Consider the following 22,194-nt stretch of genomic DNA (forward strand, 5'->3'; position numbering starts at 1 on the left):
TATTTTGATGTTATAAGCCAAAAAAGGAACTTATGACTTTATATTGTTGATATCAAATGTATAATAGGCAGTGATGTAAATTTTATAATACATATTGTATAATATTGTATTATACAGGCGTATTATACGTCATGTATAAAAAAAGTAAAATACAAGTAGTATATAAAAAAAAAATCAGTGATAATTGATAAATGGTAGATAACAGTGATAAGTGATAACAGTAATAAAATGACGGAGGACGGCCACATACTCATAAGTAAGATGGTTATTGGTAGGTGGTTGCCGGTTGGCATCGATCATAGAAAAGAGATTATAAAGAATAAGCATCATTGTCCATTATAAAGAACTATTCTAGCCATAGACGATAGACCTATTAACTTAAATTCCATGATTCTAGTCGAAATATTTGTAAGTCGTAGTGATACGTGCGATAAGTGCTAAGTCATAAATTCAAGTCATAAGTCATAATCGTAGACAGTAGACTGCAGTATAATACTATACTAAATTCTATTAATTATATTTAATAATCTACAGGCTACAAGTTACAATTAATTGAAGTTTCTAAACGTTAGTTACTGTTTCATTTTACTATGGGTTGACCTAATAATGTTTAATATTATTGATATTACATTCTTATTATCCGGCAGTTTTATATTTAACAATTATGTAAACACCATATAATAATATTTTTGTAAAATATTGTATTATACACGTATAATCATGTATAATACACGCATTATACAATAAATAAATAAAATACGCTATTTTTACATCACAGATAATAGGTAAATATTAAATAACGATTTTGTATTTTAAAATTAAATTTGATAAAAATTTTTAAATTTAAAAGTTATGATCTGAAAATAATAAATTTACAAAGTTTGAATCGTTAATTTTTTTTTATGTTTTTACATATCGTACAAAATATTGACTTGCAATTTTGAGGCTCATTAAATTAATTTATTTTCATTGTGAATATTGTAGTAAGTGAATCTGGTTAAAATTGAACTGTTTAAATGTTCTTAATTTCGATATGTTAATTTGTTGTATTCTTGTCAAACCTAAAATATAAGTTCATTTTACACTTTTTATTCATACATTTTAAAATATTATCCCTTTAAACATTTTGTTAAGCTAAAAGTAAAAATGTATAAACTTCTCTTCGTGTTGTTCGTTAAATGAGAAACTCGGTAAAATATAAAATACATTATTTTAATACAAATAAGATCTTTCTAACGCTGCTATCCAAAAGCAATTTTATTAATGACCTTATAAATATTCCTTTTAGATACTGTGAGACCCCTATTGTCGTAAAATAGTGATTTCTTTTAGGATAAACATTCAAGCTACTGAAAATGCCTTTAATATATCAGAAATTATTTTACTGGTGTAATAGCAATGCATTAAATATTTTCAGTTTTTTATATTGAATATAATTTTAAGGCTAGATTTCAACCAAAATTGGGTGGTTTTACTAAAGTTCTCTTTTTTTAATTGAGACAGTAAATATATTAAAGAGTTATATTATTGTATTTTAAAGAACTTATAAACTGAACGTTAATGTTGTTCGAAGCACTTTCAGATGAATTTAAATATTTGTATACAGTAGTATTTGTAAGAATTGTTTATTTGCTTTATTATTATTTTTAATTCATTATAAGTCTTTGGTTATAAAATCATATTCAAATAATATGTGAATTATGTATAAAACATACATACATACATACATACATCGTTTGTCGGTTAACAACATATTTCACTTAGAAATAAAAAACAAATAACACAAATAATGCACCTATAACATCATCACAATACAGAACGTATTGCTGTAAACCATTTTATCCATATCCAAACATAGTATAATAAATAAGCTGATATTTGATAAATACTAATCACTATCAGTAAATGAGTTCTTAAAAATAGTAGCTATTTAAATATATATAAGTATATGTCACAACCGTGTTTTTCTTCTGATAAAAAATAGGTACAGGTATAATTCGTATGTATAAAAAAAAATGTTAAGTATAATTATGTAGTACTATTTACAAAATTAACATAGTTTATGTTTTTCATTAAAACTAACGCAGATAGTCGTTATTTTAATAATGTTGTCACCTAATAAAATTAAAATGTTATACTCCTTTAATTATCAAGTGAAAACTTAAAAGCTTACAGTTAATATACGTTGTTACTACGTTTGTATTAATCATGAAATGCTATATATACATTATAGAAATTATAATAGACTCATATACTGCAAACTGTAATTCATTTTACCAAAGTTTATGTTTAGTAGATTGATAAAAATATTTAGGTCAGCAGGGTTGATTGAAACAAAAAGAAAATAAATAAATAAATGAATAAAAATAATAAAAATTGACAAGAATACAAAGTATACATCATTATTATTTTTTTGATATGTTTAACAAAAATTATTAATATAAAAAGATATGTGTTATTAACAATATTTTAAAAACAAATTTATTTATTTTTTTATATAACACATATTCATTTTTTCAGTCTAAAATTTAAGTAAAAAGCATATGTTTAAAATTAAACAACACAAAAAAATATAAAAAAAAGAAGTAAAGGATTTTTTAATATTGAATTTTATTTAAAACTTTGGTATATACGCTAAAATCGATAGCCCTAGGAATTATATTAAAAGTTTTTAGATTTTGTTTCAAAATTTTTCTTTAAAAAAAAGTACAAGTTATAGTTGTTAGTTACAAGTTATAAATGCACAATATTAATTTCTGAATAATGTAAATAAATTGTGTATATTTTGTATTAGTTATGCTCCTTTTACAAAATTAAAGAAATGAAGGATATAATATTTTTACCTATTAACCTTCAGTATTAAATTAAATTTAAATATTTTATTTAATGAGTGGTATATACCCTAACTATTTGATAAAGTTAAAAGTTTATATAATTATTTCAACTAACAATTGTGTCCTAAAACAAAAACACAATTAATATATGTAAACTGGATGTTATTGTAATAACTATAATAAAAATGTACTGAAATTCTCTACTTCTGAAATAATTGTATATAATAGAAATAAGATGGTTCCAATATGAATATACATGTATGTATGTATGTATATATATATATGGTTTATTCACAGAAACAGAGTCCACTTTAACACTCATTACCCTATAAATATTTTTCAATTCTGTTTTAGGAATATTAAATTAATGCATCATAAATTCTTATAATTTACAATTTCTTTAACTTATGTGTTTTACGCAGCTATATTTAATTCTATTTTTTAATGACAACCATTATTTTTAATATAATTTTAGAATTGGTCAATTACGTTAAGGTAATTAGTATTTAGTATTTTGATCTATTATCTTTATTTTGATTCCAAATATATGGACGACACATAAGCATAAGTTTACGTTCAAGGAAATAGCTGATTAGTAAATGTTATATTATTTTGGTGGCTATTTTGTATATGAGAGATATTATTTTTAGTGTTTTCATAGGTAAAATGACTTGCTGATGGTATTTTTCGACGTTGGAAGTCTTTGTAGATAGAATATCCTTTATAGTTTATTGAATTATTTTGAGAGCAAAGTGCATATTTTGGAGGAATACTTCTTGATATAGGACAATTAATTAGAAGACTGGTGATTTTAATTGCAGCGAACACATCAGGACTGATAATCACAGTAAGCTCTTGTGTGGCTGTACTATTGACATTAGAAGCATTGACTAATAGTTTTTTGGTTTGCGAGGCTCTTCAATTTTAATTTTAGTATATAGAAGCGATTTAAGTTGAACAATTTATTTGGATTTTTCTGTAGATTTTATTTCGACGAAAAAGAGTGGAAGTCGGTTTTTACTTGTTTTGTGAAGAACGTTGGTAACTTGTTTTTCCTCAAAAAGATGGATTTTTAACCCTTCTTTAATTAATTCTAATGGTATTGTTGGGTAATAATTACATAATACAATACGCAATAACTTTTTTAAGCTGATATGTATGGTATTCAGATTTTTTGATTTTTAAGAATATAATTTATGTTCTGGAAGCATTTGGGAACGTGTTTTGAATTTTTAGGTGATCGGTTGTGGACATAACACTTACATTTATTAACATCGATTAATCCAATAAGGATCGAGCAAAGAGCAGGGAAATCTTCCACGCCTTTAATGAAGATAAGCAGAGGAGGTTTATATGAATAATTTTCAATAATAGATAGACTGTCATAATTTAGTAGATTTTCAAATACACTAGGGTGATTTTCATCAGGTTGTTTTGAAGAGAGAATTTCGAAATGATTAGGAGTTGCAAATTTTTTTTTCTTTTAAATTAAAACTTTTTTTTTAAATAATTATTTATTATTTAATTTATTAAAATTTTTAAAATGTACGTTTTGATATTTAGGAAAATCAAAAGTAGAGTTGGATGAATTATAGTAATTTCGTTTATTTGAGATGGTGTTCCAGTCAGAAATGCTAAAATTGTTATATTATTAAGATTTTTCGTTTTAACAACCGACTGTTCATTTGAATGATTTGAGCTTTTATCTATATTGTTGAATATAGTTTGTTGGTGGCATAATTACCTGTCGATAATTTCGTTATCGGAGTTGCATGTGAACTTACGATAAGACAACGCGACTCGTAACGCGTCGTTTTTTTTTTCTTCGAGGTTTATTATTGGGTTTATTTTTGGTGTTTCTAGTATAACTTATGCTAATTTAATCGTTTGTGGATATACTTGTTGTGAAGTTGAATGGACAACATCAAATAAACAATGAAAGACAGAGAGAACAAAGAAAAACATATATTTAAACTAAATATGGGAGTGATCAAGCGTGCGTATCGAACGATTATCAACGCGAATCTGAAATACAGTGTTAGTTATTATGTACACAATTTAAATTTTCTAATATATATTTGTTTATTGCATTTTTTGTTTTAAAACTTTTTTAATGCATCTGAAAAACTCTTTTATTTTGTGCATAGTGCATAAATTGTTTGGAAATTGTTTATTCGAGTTACAGTGTCATCTAAATAGCTTTAGTGTTCAAACTTCTAAATTTATTTATTCTGCTCTTTGTGAATTATCAAGTTATTTTTAAAAGGCAATATAGCTTTATATGAAACATAATTTTATTTTAGAAGGAAAATAAAAATGTTGCATGAAACAATATTCAAATACATCAAGTATTGTAAACATAGTGCTAATCATATTTTATCTAACTATGAATAGAAGATACTGGTATTAAAATTGCAAAATAATATTTTATTTGTACATATGATATGTATATATTTAATAATAAATTTCGAAATATTTGAAAAAAGAATACATCAGAATTTATGACGATTGAGGCTAATTACATATTGTATAATATATTATGTTTTGACGCATGTGGTATATACTTTGTAGTAACTAATTTGTCTACTTACGAGTAGGTGGCTTTAGAAAATCATAATATTGTTAAATATTGTTAATATGTTATAATTAACATTTACGCAAATAACTATTTACTATGCATATCGTATACATTTTTAAAAACAATATGTTTATAAATATACTTAAAATTTTCATTAAAATAAATAATAATGATGATTTAACTAATAATATTATTATTTTATTTGCATTTGGTTTCCACTCGAAGGAAATATGTGTCATGGCTTCATCATCAAAAAAAAAAAAAATATTTTAATACTTGGTTTAATAAATTATAAAATGTTGGAACAGTTTATTGAATGTTTACAGCATTCGTAAATTTGAATATTTATTTCTCTAAAACATAATATGTTATAATTATACATAATATTATATTATAATATAGATATTTTATATCCATATTTTTGTGTTTAAATATTTTGTCTAACTTTTATCACCCGTTCAAATTGTAATAAATTCAAATAAAATGAGGGTGATCGATCCAAGATTTAAAGAGTTATTAAAATATTGAAATATTTGTATAACTAGAAAGGTGTTATAAAATGATTATAAGAAAGTTGGTATACTATATATTAAAGAAGATTTTTCATTATTTTATAAATACAATAAAATGAGCTATATGTTATTTTATAAATTAAACTCCATTCAAACAATGTTTTTATTGAATATAGGATTTTTTTTTTATAAATGTATATTCTATTCTTATGTTTGCGGTTTTACTCTGCAGTGCATTTCATACTGTTTACACAAGATATAACGTATACTGAATTCAAATGAGTATTTGGTTTTCAATTTGGTATTATAGTACAATCACATACCTGTTCTATTTCAAATTTTGAAACAACAAAATAAATGAGTTAACAATAGTTTCATTTAATATTGTTCACTGCTTTATGTTTGCATATACATTAATATTCTATGCTGAAATATGTATTTTGTCATAAAATGTAGTCATCACTTTTTTTAAATTAAAATCAACATAAACATTTAAAAACTTCTTTTCGTGAGATCTTTTTTAACTAAATATTGTATATTTTAATGTAAAAATGTTACATTTTTATCCAAAATCTTCTTATTGATGGTTTATTTTTAAATTTTTTGAAGAAGAGTAACACAAATTGTGGCTGTGCATAAACAAATAAATAGAAAACAACGTGATTATAATAGTTTATAAAATTATATATTTACTATAGATGAAATAATTTTTCATCATGTTTGATAACCCAGAGTAATATTTATTACATTTATTATTATTTACGTTTATTGAACTATCTGTTTGTGTATAAAATTGAAAAAATCTATAAAATTATGTGCTACAAATTTCACCTGAATAATCTATACTCATATTCACACATAGTCCATATACTCGTAGTATAATAATAGTCATAGGCAACGATATAATTTCAAAAATTGAAATTATTTTTATCTACATGGTAATTCGAAGAAAGGGTGTGAAGTGCTAAAATACAACTACTGTGAACACTGGATTTTATATAGAAATGTATTCAGGTACTACAAAAAAATATTTCAAAATCATTTTTAATACAAGTATGAAATATAATTCTATACCACTGTAAAGTAAAATTATTTAATTTTCATGATGTCCTATATTAAATAGCATTAAAATGCGTTGTCACGGTACACTCTTTTATCTCGAATTATTTATACTTATTCGATTTTAAAAGGGTATCTTATTATCATTTAATATTTTTTACAACGAAAATGCAAGCGTTTGTCGCAAGGCATCCTTATTTGACGGATTATATTCTAATTTTGTTTTTGGAAATAGAAATCACACCCTCTTTATAGTACATTATTGGTGCGTTGTAAAATGTACGCAATTATATATTCACAACTTGATAAAGAGAGTAAATCATTGATTTTGTATTACATCAAATTTAAATAATTCAAATACATGTAAATAAATTATTATAATTAATATTATAACTCGCCCATTCATATAAACACCGTCCATCTACAAACGAATGCTCCATTATTTTTATAACGCGATGGTAATTTTAAATGTTTTACTTCGTAATTTTCCATCTACTTCTCGTATACTCTGAACGGTATAGTTATATTCTCAGCAATCACCTGCACTTCGGCACTGTTTATGCAAGCACAGCCTATTTACATATATAATATAATCATCGTTTGCGTTTTTCCGCATTTTTTTTCTCCGGCATCATTTAAAATACACGTATTTATTAGATTTACGGCCAGAATGTTCACCATCTTCTTGTGGTACATCCGAACATAAATTCAATTATTCGTTGATTGGCTTGTAAAGGTTATTTAGTGATTACGGTAATGAAATGAAAATATTAATCTACACTGCAGCCTGAAACGAAGATGAGGAACGCAAAAGTTCTAGAATATCAGCTGGTATATTGTACTGGGATTATACTACAACAACGTTGATTAATGTGTTTATTAGTGTATGATGGTTATCCGATGTACAGAAATTTAAAATTAAAAGTTAGAAAATTATGATATAAACATGCAAAATAATCAAAAAAAAATAAAAACTTTAAACTATGTAATAATGTACATCATTCTATTGTAAAAGACTGCACAAATATTTTACATATAATACTCATATGTATGTAATTTTAAACCATTTCAAATAAATAAATAACGGTATCTTCGATACCCACGCGAACAACACAGGTTGAACAATAAATACTATTGACATTCAAAGGACTGGTCCAAGGTCCCATGTTGCCGCATGTCCCTATATAACAGGGACATACAACCTTTCCCCCAGCTCTTGATCATAAGTCGTCTGTACATACGCACGATCGTAAGATTAACGAGAGAGTTTATACGTGCGATTTATCTAACTTCTGATTATCATCTGTTCGACTTGTGTTCTTCGTACGAGTGTTAAAGAGTATCCGGTTCCAGTGCAATTAAATTTTGCATTTGTCCCTTTTTCAACTTCGCATCGATATCTGAAGGTCTAAGGAAAACAAGTAAGTGCTGCTTTATTTAGCTTGGCAGGCTGTACAATTGTGCTGATTGGCTCTCGAACCTTTATAACCCTGAAAGCCCTCCCTTAAATAAGGAGGAAGGTAACAACCCTTTAATATATCATAAACCCATCATTTATATCTTTCCGACATTACCTATTGCTTTGTATTTTTGGGTTATTACAATTAAAACAATCATTTTTAATTAATATGCGTGTATCAGTGGACTTTCTGTACGTAAATATTTTAATGTATTTCATGCGATTCAGTCGTTAAAAACATTAGTTTATAACGAAATATGCAGATTTTGGTTATGAGCACATGAATAGTTAAATTTTTGTGTTTTTAGATCAAACACAAAATCTCGGAATGAATAACGAAGAGGAGTGGAGACCCCGGAGACGTGGTTCCCAACTGTAAATATTTTTAATAATTTTTTTTTTTTTCATCCTTAAGCGCAATGCTTTGTTGGCGCCTCAGATATAAATTTCTTGATTCTATAAATGTTTTTTTACTACACAGGCCGGACATCAGTAACTTACGGTCAGCGGCCGAATGCAGAGGATCTCGAAATTCATTTTCTAACCGGAGCAGCGGAGACGGACAACAACTGCAACAGCAACCGCAACAACCACAGCAGCCGCAACCCGTCATCCAAGAAACCGAACAGAACGACACCATGCGCAGACAGCAATCGGTCGCTGGCGAGGACATAAAGATAGTCATACATGACGTGGACTTCGATCCGAACATCATGGGTAAGTCGCTTTGACAGATATAAGTTTTATTTTTTTGAGAAAGCGATGATAATATTACTATTTTACTTACTGGAAATGGACGACAACTGTATAGAAGCTATATTATAGCTTTATTTTTTGAAAAATAATTATTCGTATGTATATATATCAGGAACGTTGTTTAAAATTAATTTTTAGTTTTATTTATATCTTGTTGATTTTTTTTCGGGAATGTTAGTCGATTCTGGAATATTATCAAAAAAAATCAATACTATCTTTCATAACGTTCATGAACAGCTTTATACAGCTTGTTCTTAATATTTTTCCCGTACGAATTTGCTTGTACTCGTATAATGGTTCGCACAAATTATTCAATATTATAAACTAGTTAAAAAAATAAATATTTTAACAACTTAAAATGCTTAACAAACTTATCAGATTTAAACATACTGTTTTGTTAGGTAACAATAATTTTATCCTGAATTAGTTAATAGTACCAGGTAACTTTCTGGTAAAACGAAAAGCTGTACCTTTTGCAACTCAATCTTATTTAGACATTTTGTTCAACTAGAGATATTATTATAACTATTTTGATAACGAATAGATAATTTTACTATTAAACGATAAAAAATATATTTTATTTTATTGATGTATAATAATATAATATTATTATTATTCTTTAATGTAATAATTTATTGAGATAAAAAGGCATATTTTTGGTAATACAGATGAAATATTTGATATAATTATAAAGTAATCATAGTTGGTTCGTAAAATTGATTAATTTCATAACTAAAATTTTTAACTCTATTATTTCTTGTTTTTTTGCAATAATGATGTTTAGAGAAGCCAACGTTTTTTATTTAAAATGTTTATTATTATTATTAAAAGTTATTGTATTGTAAAGTGGTTATTGTAGTTATTGTAAAGTCATTTATGAAATTCATATACTGAAATTTTTGATAAAATAAAATTAGCATTTTTAATCAAATTATTTTACTGTCAATTTTTTTTTTTTTTTTTTTATAAAATTATGCGTATAAAATACCGATGACAAATTATAACTATATTTTAATCATATACATTTATAACGATTATTTTTATGCTGCACCAATTGTTCGTTATTAATTATACATTACATTTCTGTTTTTCTATCCTCATTCGTATATTTATAGATGAAATATAACATGTAGGGCAACATTAAACGAATGATGGATGACGATGATTATCGTAAATAATGAATAAAACAATAATTATTTTCAGTAAAATAAATAATTGATAAATATTTCCATAAATAAAAACATTTCGTTCGGAAACCACGTCGTCGGCGTGAACGATTTATAACAGAATGGATGGTTGTTATCACATGTCTAACTAAAAATCGGGATCACGAGTGCGTTATTTGTGAATCTGGTGCGAGGGTTACGATGTCGAACGCGCGCCGTTATGTTAAACCAAGCATGTTGAATAATAAAAGCTGGGAAAAAAGTAAATAAATAAATCGATTTCAATATGAAAATACGAGTACAATATTCTAAGTGTGGATGTGCATACAATATGAGAATGATTAAAACACAATGTGATTAAAATGTAATCATAGTACTAGTAGTATCGATATGGTGTTCCGAAGCAATGTATTTGAGGTCTTGTATAATAAACCGACCGAATACATAGTCATAGGCCGTCTGCGAAGATGAATGGATAAAAACTCGACCGCGCAGTGGCGCAGGAAAATTAATCGTTAACACTTGTAATATATCTCGTGTAGAGACCGTCGTTATTTCTAACAGCGTGTTTTACTCGGTATCGATTTTGATTCGTCGACGCGAGTTTCTCGTAAAGACAAAAAAATTAAACCATACCCGTTCAAGATAACCGGCTGCGTCTTTAGCGCGTACGCAAAACAATGTAATTGGAGAACAACGATATTATAATTATTATTATCGGCGCATAACATAACCGACTCGTTAATCTACGTATCGTGTCCGACGTACATTCCATACGAATAATTTAAAGCACTTTGAGTGGTCTCGTGCGAAACCCAAAAGATGATGAGATTTATTTTTGGTATTATTTTTTTAAGTTTTTTTTTTTTGTTTTCGATCACGATAATTTGTTATAGTCATAAAAACTAAAAAAATATATTAATTTTACTTTCAGACACATCATCATTTCGATGGTATCAATCAAAACCATTGAACCACTCGGTATGAGTTCTCGATTCAAGTAGTTTTTTTTTATTTATTTTTTTTTTTTTTTTTTAATGATATACGTGGCCACTACTTTTGATATTTATGAACAGATTTCAACAGGAACTTTTGCAAAAGGATCTTGATAAATTGCTGCTGGTTTATCGTTCGTCTCTATAGCATTAAATTTTTATACCCCGTTGGACATTTTTTATCGTTCGATACTCGATGGGATCAAAGACAAGGATATTATCAATATTTGTAACTCTTGCTCTTGGGGTCTAGGACCCGATTGTTATTTATAGCGATTGTTTCATTTCTAATACTACGTTATTTTATGTCAAATCCGACAAAAAAATTGTTTGGCTATTCACTTTATTGCTCGTAATCATGGTGAAATAAATGTGTATAAATAATAATAATTACTTTGTTCTCCGTTATTCGATAGAACTGAAATTACAAGTTTTTCGTGTACGAGCACAATATATTTTATTGGAAAAAAGACTCATAAGCATAAATGTATAAATAATGTATAAATTAAGAAGTAGAAAACAATTTATATTGAAATATTGAGAAATAAAACTTGAAATTTTACACGCATACTTATATTACTTACCAATTTAAAATGATTATATAGCGTACAGACGATTTTTCCTGACACTAATAACGTATTGTGTTTAATCAAGTTTATAAACATTTAGACGAATAATTATTATTCCTCCCAACTTATCTTAATTAGTTTTACAAAATTAATTAATTCGAATTGAATGCTCATAATTATGGTGGAAGAAGTAATTCACGGACAAATGTAAACGATATTTTGTAATGCGTATTTATCAAAACTGATTTCTCGTGCTCAATCGCCAACAGCTGTCAATTCGATTATAGCCATGTGGGGGTGTAGGGAAAAACAACAACTTTATTTTTTCTCTCTTAATCAAACTCTTGTATAACAGGTGGTTTTTATGACAAAAATATTTTATAACACTTTATTTGTTCGTACTCAATCCAATTCCTTTTTGTTCAAGTACTCACGCCTATATAGTTGTTGGTTCCACGCTGTTTATGGCATAATGTACAAGAGCACAAATTTCTCTAGCAAGCCTAAGACAATCTACTTTAGACAAGTACTTTACTCGCAAAACATAATAGAAATAACATAAGAGTGTACAGTAATTACCAGTTAAATTATTACCACGTTTACCGTGAGAGGTTCTGGCTTGTTCTCTGGACAGGATCTGTTGATTTAATATTTGCTGTTGTTATAAGGGTTCAACCCTACATAGTTTTCACAATAGCCTTTGACATTGAATAATATGAGGTGTAAATCAGTTTGAAGAAAAACATTCACATAATCTAAGAAATAATTTAATAAAAAAGTACACAGTAATAAAATGTGATTTTTATTCCATCTTGGAAGAAACCGCAATAGAGATATTTGTATTCGTGTATCATGGTTAAAAAAAATGTGAATCTTAGTTGTTTTATGGTAATATCACCGAATGTGAACTCACGGAACTTTTGTTAAAACAAAATTATTTAAGTTTCGTATGAGTTATTTTTTTGTAAATTTATATTAGATCGTTAATTATACGTATATTTATGATGTTAAAATGAGTAAACACTTTTATCGTGTTTGAAAAAAAAAATCCATTTCGTTATATTATATAATATATTCAATGAATAAACAATCATTTTCACTGCGATGACTTTTAAATTTAAATAGGTAGAAAATTATTTCTTATATCTACATATTTTATTTTTATTTTAAATTATTACTTTTTACCGTTGTATTATATAATACTTTTTACAGTCTATATAATTATTTGTAGTTTTCATTTATTAATAAATTATTTAATTGGCTTGTTGTAAAAATAAAAAATTTTGTATATGTATTTAATCAGCAAAATCGGACGAAGAAATAAATATTTACTCATTTTATATGAACGTACAAACACCAGGAACAGAAATTTACGTTTATAAATTATTTAATATTTTTTTTAATCACATCAATAATTTAGTTACTCGTACTCTTAGATGAGATTAGTGGTAGTTTGATTATTAATAAGGTCGAAAGGTTTTGCTTAGTAGTATAGAAAATATCGCGACTTCAAATGAGATAAAATAGAATGTTTAGACGTTTCAATTATGATCGATGACGAATTCCTGAACTTTTAATATACTTTCACCATATATGGTGAAAGTCAAACTATAATATAATCATTACTATAATATGAATTCTAGAGCAAGTAATCGAAATTATTTATTGTTAGCTTTAGTCGGTATGATTAAATTATATATTGACTTTCAATAAACTATTGATGTTTATCGTGTATAGCTTTTTTAATTTTATTTCCAATTAAATATTTTATATTTCTTTCTAACTAGAAAGAACATCTATAAATGTTCGATAACCATAAATTACTCTATTTTATTTACAACCTTCTTGCATTGGAATATGATACAAAGAAATAATAAATGACCATAAAGTGTTGTAGTTTTCAAACCTAAATTTCTCATTGTCTGTTAATTTTTGTAACTCTATTACAGTTCGAAGAAGATTTCTCTGTACCATTGTTTTATAATTAATCAATGTATACTTGAATTACTCTTATTTTTGTTTAATTTTTAAAAATAACACTTTTCACACATACTGGATTACAATATTACTGTTAATATTGTTGAACTAGTATAATGTCTAAAAGAGGTGATTATTACATACATTACATTAGTATACTATTATAAGCTTATAAAATGTTTCGGATACCAACAGAGAACATAGTGCATTAAAATTGTATAATAAATATTACAGAACCAACCATTACATCTGTAAGGAACTGACCCTTTTTATAAGTTTCTCATTAAATATTTAGCTATAGAATCGAATTAAATAAGATGGTACTACAACGAATAACCTATACTTTTAAAATTATACCAATAACTGAATAATGTGTTTCACTTGTCTCCTGGGAAACGTGCTTTGGAACATTAATTTATATTAAATCATTTAAACGTTGTAAAAAAACATTTTCTTATTGATTCCTCAAATTGTATAATATGCTTAACCAAATTTTTAACTTAACTCTTCTTAGAGAGGTTATTAAAGTATACGTCGAAGATAAGCCTTGTTTTCTAATTGTTTTCTGTTAAAACCGTTTATATATGTTCATATATTTGAACTTAATATTAAATAAAAGTACGTTTTTACAAAAGCGATGAACTATAGATTTATCTGAAAAGTAGATAATTTATTTTTTCCATTGGTATTGGTAATTGATAATTGGTATTAGTATTGTATTAATTCAAAGTGTTTTGCATTATGGTTATTCAACTATGGAGAACTCTCGATAATAAGAATAAAAATAAATATATTTATTTAACGTCTTTAACGCGATTTTTATCATCCGACGTAACCAAATAAAATTGAATATAAAATGTAAAATGGATAATGTTATAATTTAGGTACATAAAACTACTAACAATTGATGTGTAGTTGCATAGAATAAGTATAATATACTTATTTAGTATTTATGTATAATACTATAATTTTAGTATTGCTAAACTTGAATTATTTTCGAAAAATATCCGATTTGTCTTATTAAAGTTGTTTTTGAATTATTTATATTTATTTTTTTGATTTTTTTCTAGGTGTTCGATCGGGTTCTAAACGCAAAGTTATTTTAAAGCGTGATTTGACCGACAAAGCTCATCGAAGTAAGTACCAATACAATTTAATTATCTTATTAATTTTTCATTTATTACATCATTGAATTATATAAATGATAATTTAATAGCAATAAAAATTAGTGATTATTCTTGATTTCAAATGAAAATTTGGTATATGTAGTATGTACAAAAATAAGTTTTTCATGAGCTGTGTCTTTAAAGAACAAAATATTTGTCTTTTAATTTATTATATTAAGATTTTAATGAAAATTTAAACTCAATATACTCATTAATTAAATTAAATACCAATTACTAAAATATTTAACTAAGTACAAAGTTTAATGGAGTGTTTGAAATGGTTATATGTCATACTTACGAAATACATAGAAGAAAACTCTGATAAGAAACCAAAGTACGAAAACCATAATACCCTTATTGAAATACACATACACATGTAAATGAACAGTTTGATTTTATCGGTCAATAAGTGCACACATCCGTATAAAATACATCGCGTTATCAGCTACAAATTTCGTTGTACTGTATACAAGTATAATAATGTTATGAGATACGCGACATCATGGAATACGAGTACATGTTCGGCACCTCCGGTAATTTTCAAATAAGTTATAGTTGTCAATTTTATCGATACACGTAAACTAATATTTTATATGTAACAGTTAAAGTGCTGAATTCTGTTGTTATATGAAATAATTAGGTATCTAACAAATACCCGGTAATTTTATTTAAAATATGAAATAATACAAAACAATTATACTTTAAATAATTATTTAACAGAATATCGAGTTGTTCTATAAAATTTTAGTTTGATTTCTGTTTCAGTATAGAATACGTTTAAATTTAAAATGTATTATTATATTTTATTCTCACTAAATTAATTATAGCAACGGTTCTCGAACATTTTTTTCTCGTAGGTACCACTTGAGTATATTATCAATCAATCACGTACCACTAATGATTAAAAATAGAACCATACAAACTTTACATAGTTAAATACATTTATTTGAAATAAAAAGGCAGTAAAATATCACAGTAAAATTATTATTTAATTATTAGTACAAATTGATTATTGTTTTTTAATAAATGTATGAATTAAATATCAAATTTTTAATTTCTGTTCTACCATCATGCGGTCTTCCATGTACCACCATGTCTTTTGCGTACCATAGTTTAAGAACCGCTGAATTTTATTATTATTTTTTTTTACATGCAAGGTTATTGTGGCTTTTAAAGTTGCACAATACCTCTTTTGTCTATGCAAACGCACTGCTTTGTATCTATTGTTTTGGTACGAGTATACTTAAAAAAAAAAAAAAACTCCAGACTAGTTCCTAGTGACTGCAGTTTCCGTAGATCTTAATATAATACTTTAATTTGGTAAAATAACGATATTATTATTATATATAACATATTTTATATAATTTGATACAGTTAAGAAGTAAGCCCTGGGTTATGTACTGGGTATGTATACAGTTATTAGTATAAATTATATTAATTACATACACGTTTTAGTTTTATTCATAAATTAACTGATATAACACTTTAATTGTAATATACCAATATATGAAATATTATTATCTTATTATGTTATGTGTAATACATTAGTGTAATCGATATACTGTATTTTGACCGAATGAAATATTTATAAATATACCAACGAAAAAAAAATTGGATAACGCTTTTCCAGTCCTACTCTAAAATGTGTTTTAATTTTTTAAAGAATTATGACAATCTGATGGGGAGAGGGGGGGTAAAGATAATTGCTTTCGGAGCATTTTTTTTTAAGATTAATAGACTATAACAAACAACATAACTTAGGTAGTCGTGTAATATAAAATGTATTGTGTATATCAACGTATAATTTTTTTTTTTTTTATAATAATAAATAAATTACTATAATTACTTTTTATATAGATGTTAATTTAAATTTTAAAATTATTATTATTTTTAAAAAATCAAAAAATAGCTATACAATATAAGACAAATACATCAACCAAATTAAACAATAAACAGTTTAAATATCAACATAAGTTCACTAATTTTTTAAATGATGAATTGCTTGCAAAGGAATTAATACATTAAATTATCCGACTAGAATACATAAAGAATAAACATAATTTTCATCTAGAATTTCGCTTTTTTATTGAGAGAGGTTTTTTTATATTTTATGTGTACTAACATAGACATAAAATAATATTACGATTTATCATTTACCCAGATTAAATATCATCATAATGATTTTTAAAATTTCCCTATAGCTTGTTTCGTTCGAACAACTCAATGTCTATATCAGGGGTGGCCAACATGACTATGTACGCGAACCACATGTATTAATAAAATTATATCAAGAGCCAAATTATCTAATGTGTACTTTTATACCACAAAAGTAATAAAGATAGCAAACAGCCGATAAACATATCAAATTACGAAATATGAAATTATATCATTTTTAATATAGTCTGTAGTCTGTGTTGAATAGTCCTATTGTAAACACCTCAATTTATTTTGTAAAATATTTGTAATATTTAATAATTATATTTGTAATATTTTACCGATACTTATTGCGAAAGTTAGTTATGATTTCAATTTCTAATAAAGCGGTTAAACGTAAATATGAAGAAGAAAAACGGGAATTTAAATTAGAATGGGAAGAACTATACTTTTTATATATATATAGATATAGACTCTATATCGTCTTCTCGCGTTTTAATTATTTATGGATTTTATAAATTTAAATTTTTAATGTATATTAAACATATTTATTTTTTATTTGTAACTGATCGAGCATAAATTGTTTAAAATAATTTAATAAATAATAAACATTATTAAAATTTGGAAGATACGTTTTAAAATAATGAAATTATTGTTAGAATGAAAAATAATGCCATAAAAGAAATAAGTAAGATGAATAAAAACATAAGCCATTAAATAAATAAACCATATATGCTGTCTATCATTTTTATAATATCTAATTTTAACTGATGATTTTATGAAATATTTTTGACAAAGCAAAACAACAAAAAAATATATTTATAATTTTGAATTAATATTTTAATTTTTTAAATAATATTTTATTAAATCGCATTAAAAACGTATACAATTATACCTATTTCAATAAATTTGATTAGGTATGTTAGAGTAATAATAACGTATAACGTATTTTAATAACCACTATATACAATATACCATATGTCCTTATACAAATCGAATTTATCAAAATTCTCTTTAATTTTAAATGAAATTATCTATTAAGAGGAAAGTTTAGTTAGTGATAAACTCCAAAAATTCAATCATATGTACCCATGAACTCATACTGAAATTTTATCATGTATGTTAGTATATTGTTATTCATTGTATTTACAAATGTTTAAACACTGCATAATAAAGTTTTTTTTACTAAATATTTTCTATTATGACACACTAGGTGCGTAAAACAATAAAGTAGGATAATTTTATCTTCAAATTAGTATTTTTTAATATAGATTTAAAGTAGAAAAACATTTTTTTAAATTTATTTATTGATTTATATGTACACCAGTGGCGTATTTTAATTGTGAAAAGGGTGATTAATTTTGTGATTTTCTTTTACCCAATTATATTCTAATATTTTTATTGGACCAAAATTCATTTGGTAGGAAATAATGACATTTTTTATAAGGGTTTTATCGAGATTATAAAATTACTCAACATTATTATGATGTAAGAAAAAATCTTATTAAGTTACAGGAAATCTTCAATTGGTAATTATTAATTAAAACGCTTTACATTTCAATTACTAATGATAAGGACAAGGTATATATTTAACATTGTTTGATATACTTAAACTTAACTTTTATTAATTTTTTTTTTCATAATTATTCTCAAAATTATGCCAAAATTATACATTTGCTGTGTTAGCACCTAATTAAACTTAGTTCAAAGGTGTTAAAAATTATTAAAAATCCTACAGTATAAATCATGTTTTTACAATTCACCAATAAAATTATTATCAGCATTATTCATCGAGGTTACTTAAATAAATTGACTTTCTGAATAAATATCAACACTAATATAGTACGTAAGGAAAACCATTTGAAATTTATTTAGACAGACGAAACAGTTAAATGTAACTTGAAATATATACTAATTATGCTGCTTTCGACAGCAGGGTACATCGGAAAGATAAAATAACTTGAATAATTCGAATGACTAAAAAAACCCCTAGTGGGGCCTCGCTCAATTTGTTTGATTACTCGGTGTACAGGAATCTTGGTCGTTAAAATCGTCCCATTTACACTTAAAAGTTTTTTTTTTCTCTTCGAGCTGTCAAAGATAACTGTAATGACAAAGTTCCACGATGTTTTTTATTCTTTTTTCAGCTCGGGGATTTGGAATGAGAGTCGTGGGAGGTAAGATCGGCCCAGACGGACAGATGTTCGCATCGATTGTGTGGACCGTTCCGGGCGGCCCGGCCGAGAAATCTGGTCTTCAACAAGGAGATAAGGTAAATCCACAATGTCTCGATCGTTGGCGATAGCTTACACAAATCATTTCGTAGGTCCTAGAATGGGCTGGCATGTCGTTGGCCAATCGTAGTTTTGAAGAGGTGTGCAACATTATCGACCGTTCGGGTGACGTGGTGGAATTATTGGTGGAACAAGGATATGAATTGTAAGTATCGTTCCGTCCCGTCATGTCGCCCACAAGCCCTGTACACTTATCGTGTACACGATAGACACACTTCAGTTGACCATACAAAATTCTTCTGAATGTTTGCAGACGGATTTGTGACCTGCTCGATGAGCCCGGGCCGATGACGTCGAGAAAGAACTCTGGCGAAGCGATGGGTTTGCAACTAGGTTAGATTATTAATATAGTTTTCCGAACTTTTCACGTCCGTTCGTAAAAATAATACGTTTAATTTAACTAGAAAACATTATAATGGTAGAGCATCATCGGTTTAGTGATGGCACATTTCGCACTTGTTTATATATCCATCCCATGCAGCCCTACTCTCTATTAAAATATTTCCCGACGAGAACCGACGATAATGAAAACGTCGACGTATAGTGACGAGTTTGCCTTAATGAAATCGCACAGTGTTATTATTATTCGTTGAACCAACGGGGCAGAAGTGCAAAACATTCCTGACTGCGGAATTTATTAACGTAGTTTGGTACTCCCACGGAAAAATCACACCCTCGCAATTCCGCTATTCATCGTGTTATTAATACCCCTCGTCTCCACTCCATAAAACTTAACTTTAAAACTACACTGTTTTTATATTTTATCCTCGAATGATGTATGGGGACACAAAAAATACAAATAAAAATACATTAGTAAGTAAGAAATATAAGATACCTATATTGTGGAGGGATTTTTATAGAATTAAAGTTAAATAGGGTGACGTTATTAGAACTTTTCTTGAGGTTTGAGTGATAATTATATTTATTTGTAAATAAAAACAAAAACAATCGTTAAATCGACGTTTCAGATGGTTCAGACTCTCCGGCGTCCCCGACGAGAAGAAAACTACCTAAGACTCCGGTATAGAATTTAAACATTAACGGTGAATGTACAGTATAGTAGTTTCGATCCTTCAGAAATGTTATCTTGTGAATGGTTCATATTTTTAGACTTAAAAATCATACCATGATTTATCAGTATTCAAAAATTGTAACATATCTATTAACCGTGTGTTTTTATTATTATTTTATTTTATTTCTCTCAAATCTTAATGTAATACATTAATACGATATTTTTAGATATTCATAGGGTAAAAACAGATGATACGTATAATAATTATTACTATTTCAATATGTTTATTACCCATATAAATAAATAAATTCTACTATGATGACTATCAAATAACTTTGACGTTATTGCTTGTATAATATTAATTGTATATTTCTGAAGGACGATGTTAATTTTTCCTGTATGTTGATTTAAGTAGATAGTGCGTGCGTTTTGATTTGATTATGATTTTATTTCGTTATTTTGCCGGTATTATTTTTGTAAATAGGCCAGTTTACATCTACTTTTAATGTATAAGACCGTACTGATAAATTATGTAATATTAAATAAAAGATACAATAAATCAAATGGCTGCTTCTCAAAGGCTGTGCTACATCAGAACAATAATATATCGAAACCCCTGAATTCTCCCAAAGTTTCTTTGCTATGAACAATACTTTACATAACTACTACTCTCTTATTGTATGTAAGACTGAATTTTGTGTTTTCATTAGCAGTAGAAAAGAAAATATTAATTACAGACATATTCACCTAGCCTATATTATGTGATTTATATGTTCATAATTAAAATTATGATAACTGTATTTATATCAATTTATCACTTTGGAAAAATACTAAGTTTTATAGATATCAAAATAAATTATTGTAATTAATAACACTATTTACTCAGACAGTTCGTTTTACTAAAATATTTCTATTATAGTTTGATGTATTTAACGAATATTTTTAAGAAATCATTGTTAAATTTACTATTGTTAAAATATCATGTCTGTTAAACAAGGGTAATTTACATATATATACACGCGTATAAATATATACATATATTTAGTGTCTATACTATTGGTACATTATACTTAAATTTATTCGATACGTAATGTATAATATAATATAAAATATATATTATTTAAAGAAACAAATGTATGTATAATTCATAATAATTCATAGTATGTAAATAAGTCCAATATACTAGTACGTTAAGTTAAAGGAAAAGGATCCGTCGTTGGTATCTAAAAAAATTTTATGGTAAAAAGGTTTTAAAATATGAATAGAAATAATTTCTATTACGAATCTTAGTACATTGAAACGTCTTTAATTAAAATTAAAAAATGATTTGGTCATACTGACTTTCTGGTTAGTTTTTTATAACATCAAATACCTATTAAAAATTGTTAGAAACATAAAAAATTATCAATTTTATCTCCGAATTCATTGTTTTTTGTATTCTGCAATCTACATAAACATATATTATAAACTGAATTAAATATATCGAAAAAATATATTATTAGATATTACTTTTTGCACATTAATTGTAGCATTTTTCTTTGAAATCATATTGTACATTATGAAAAATTTATATTATTACAAAATAAAATACTAGAAAAAGTATTAGTTGTATATTTGTTGATAACAATTTTATATTAAATAATACATAATATATATGCTTAAA

At 26.1% G+C, this 22,194-nt stretch overlaps 1 protein-coding gene across 1 annotated transcript in view; it reads left to right on the forward strand.

The window, feature by feature from the left end:
• The window catches only part of LOC112693122 (regulating synaptic membrane exocytosis protein 2), a 199,236-nt gene that overhangs the window by 163,023 nt on the left and 14,019 nt on the right, over positions 1-22,194 (forward strand). Inside the window, exons 10-16 of the mRNA XM_025568049.1 lie at positions 8,751-8,817; positions 8,924-9,159; positions 14,976-15,041; positions 19,373-19,497; positions 19,552-19,664; positions 19,773-19,852; positions 20,488-20,540. Coding sequence (XP_025423834.1) covers positions 8,751-8,817; positions 8,924-9,159; positions 14,976-15,041; positions 19,373-19,497; positions 19,552-19,664; positions 19,773-19,852; positions 20,488-20,540 — 740 coding nt within the window. The remainder of the gene's footprint in view (positions 1-8,750; positions 8,818-8,923; positions 9,160-14,975; positions 15,042-19,372; positions 19,498-19,551; positions 19,665-19,772; positions 19,853-20,487; positions 20,541-22,194) is intronic.

This window comes from Sipha flava, unplaced genomic scaffold (assembly GCF_003268045.1).
Source record: "Sipha flava isolate LNK unplaced genomic scaffold, YSA_version1 117_pilon_pilon, whole genome shotgun sequence".
Lineage (NCBI taxonomy): Eukaryota > Metazoa > Arthropoda > Insecta > Hemiptera > Aphididae > Sipha > Sipha flava.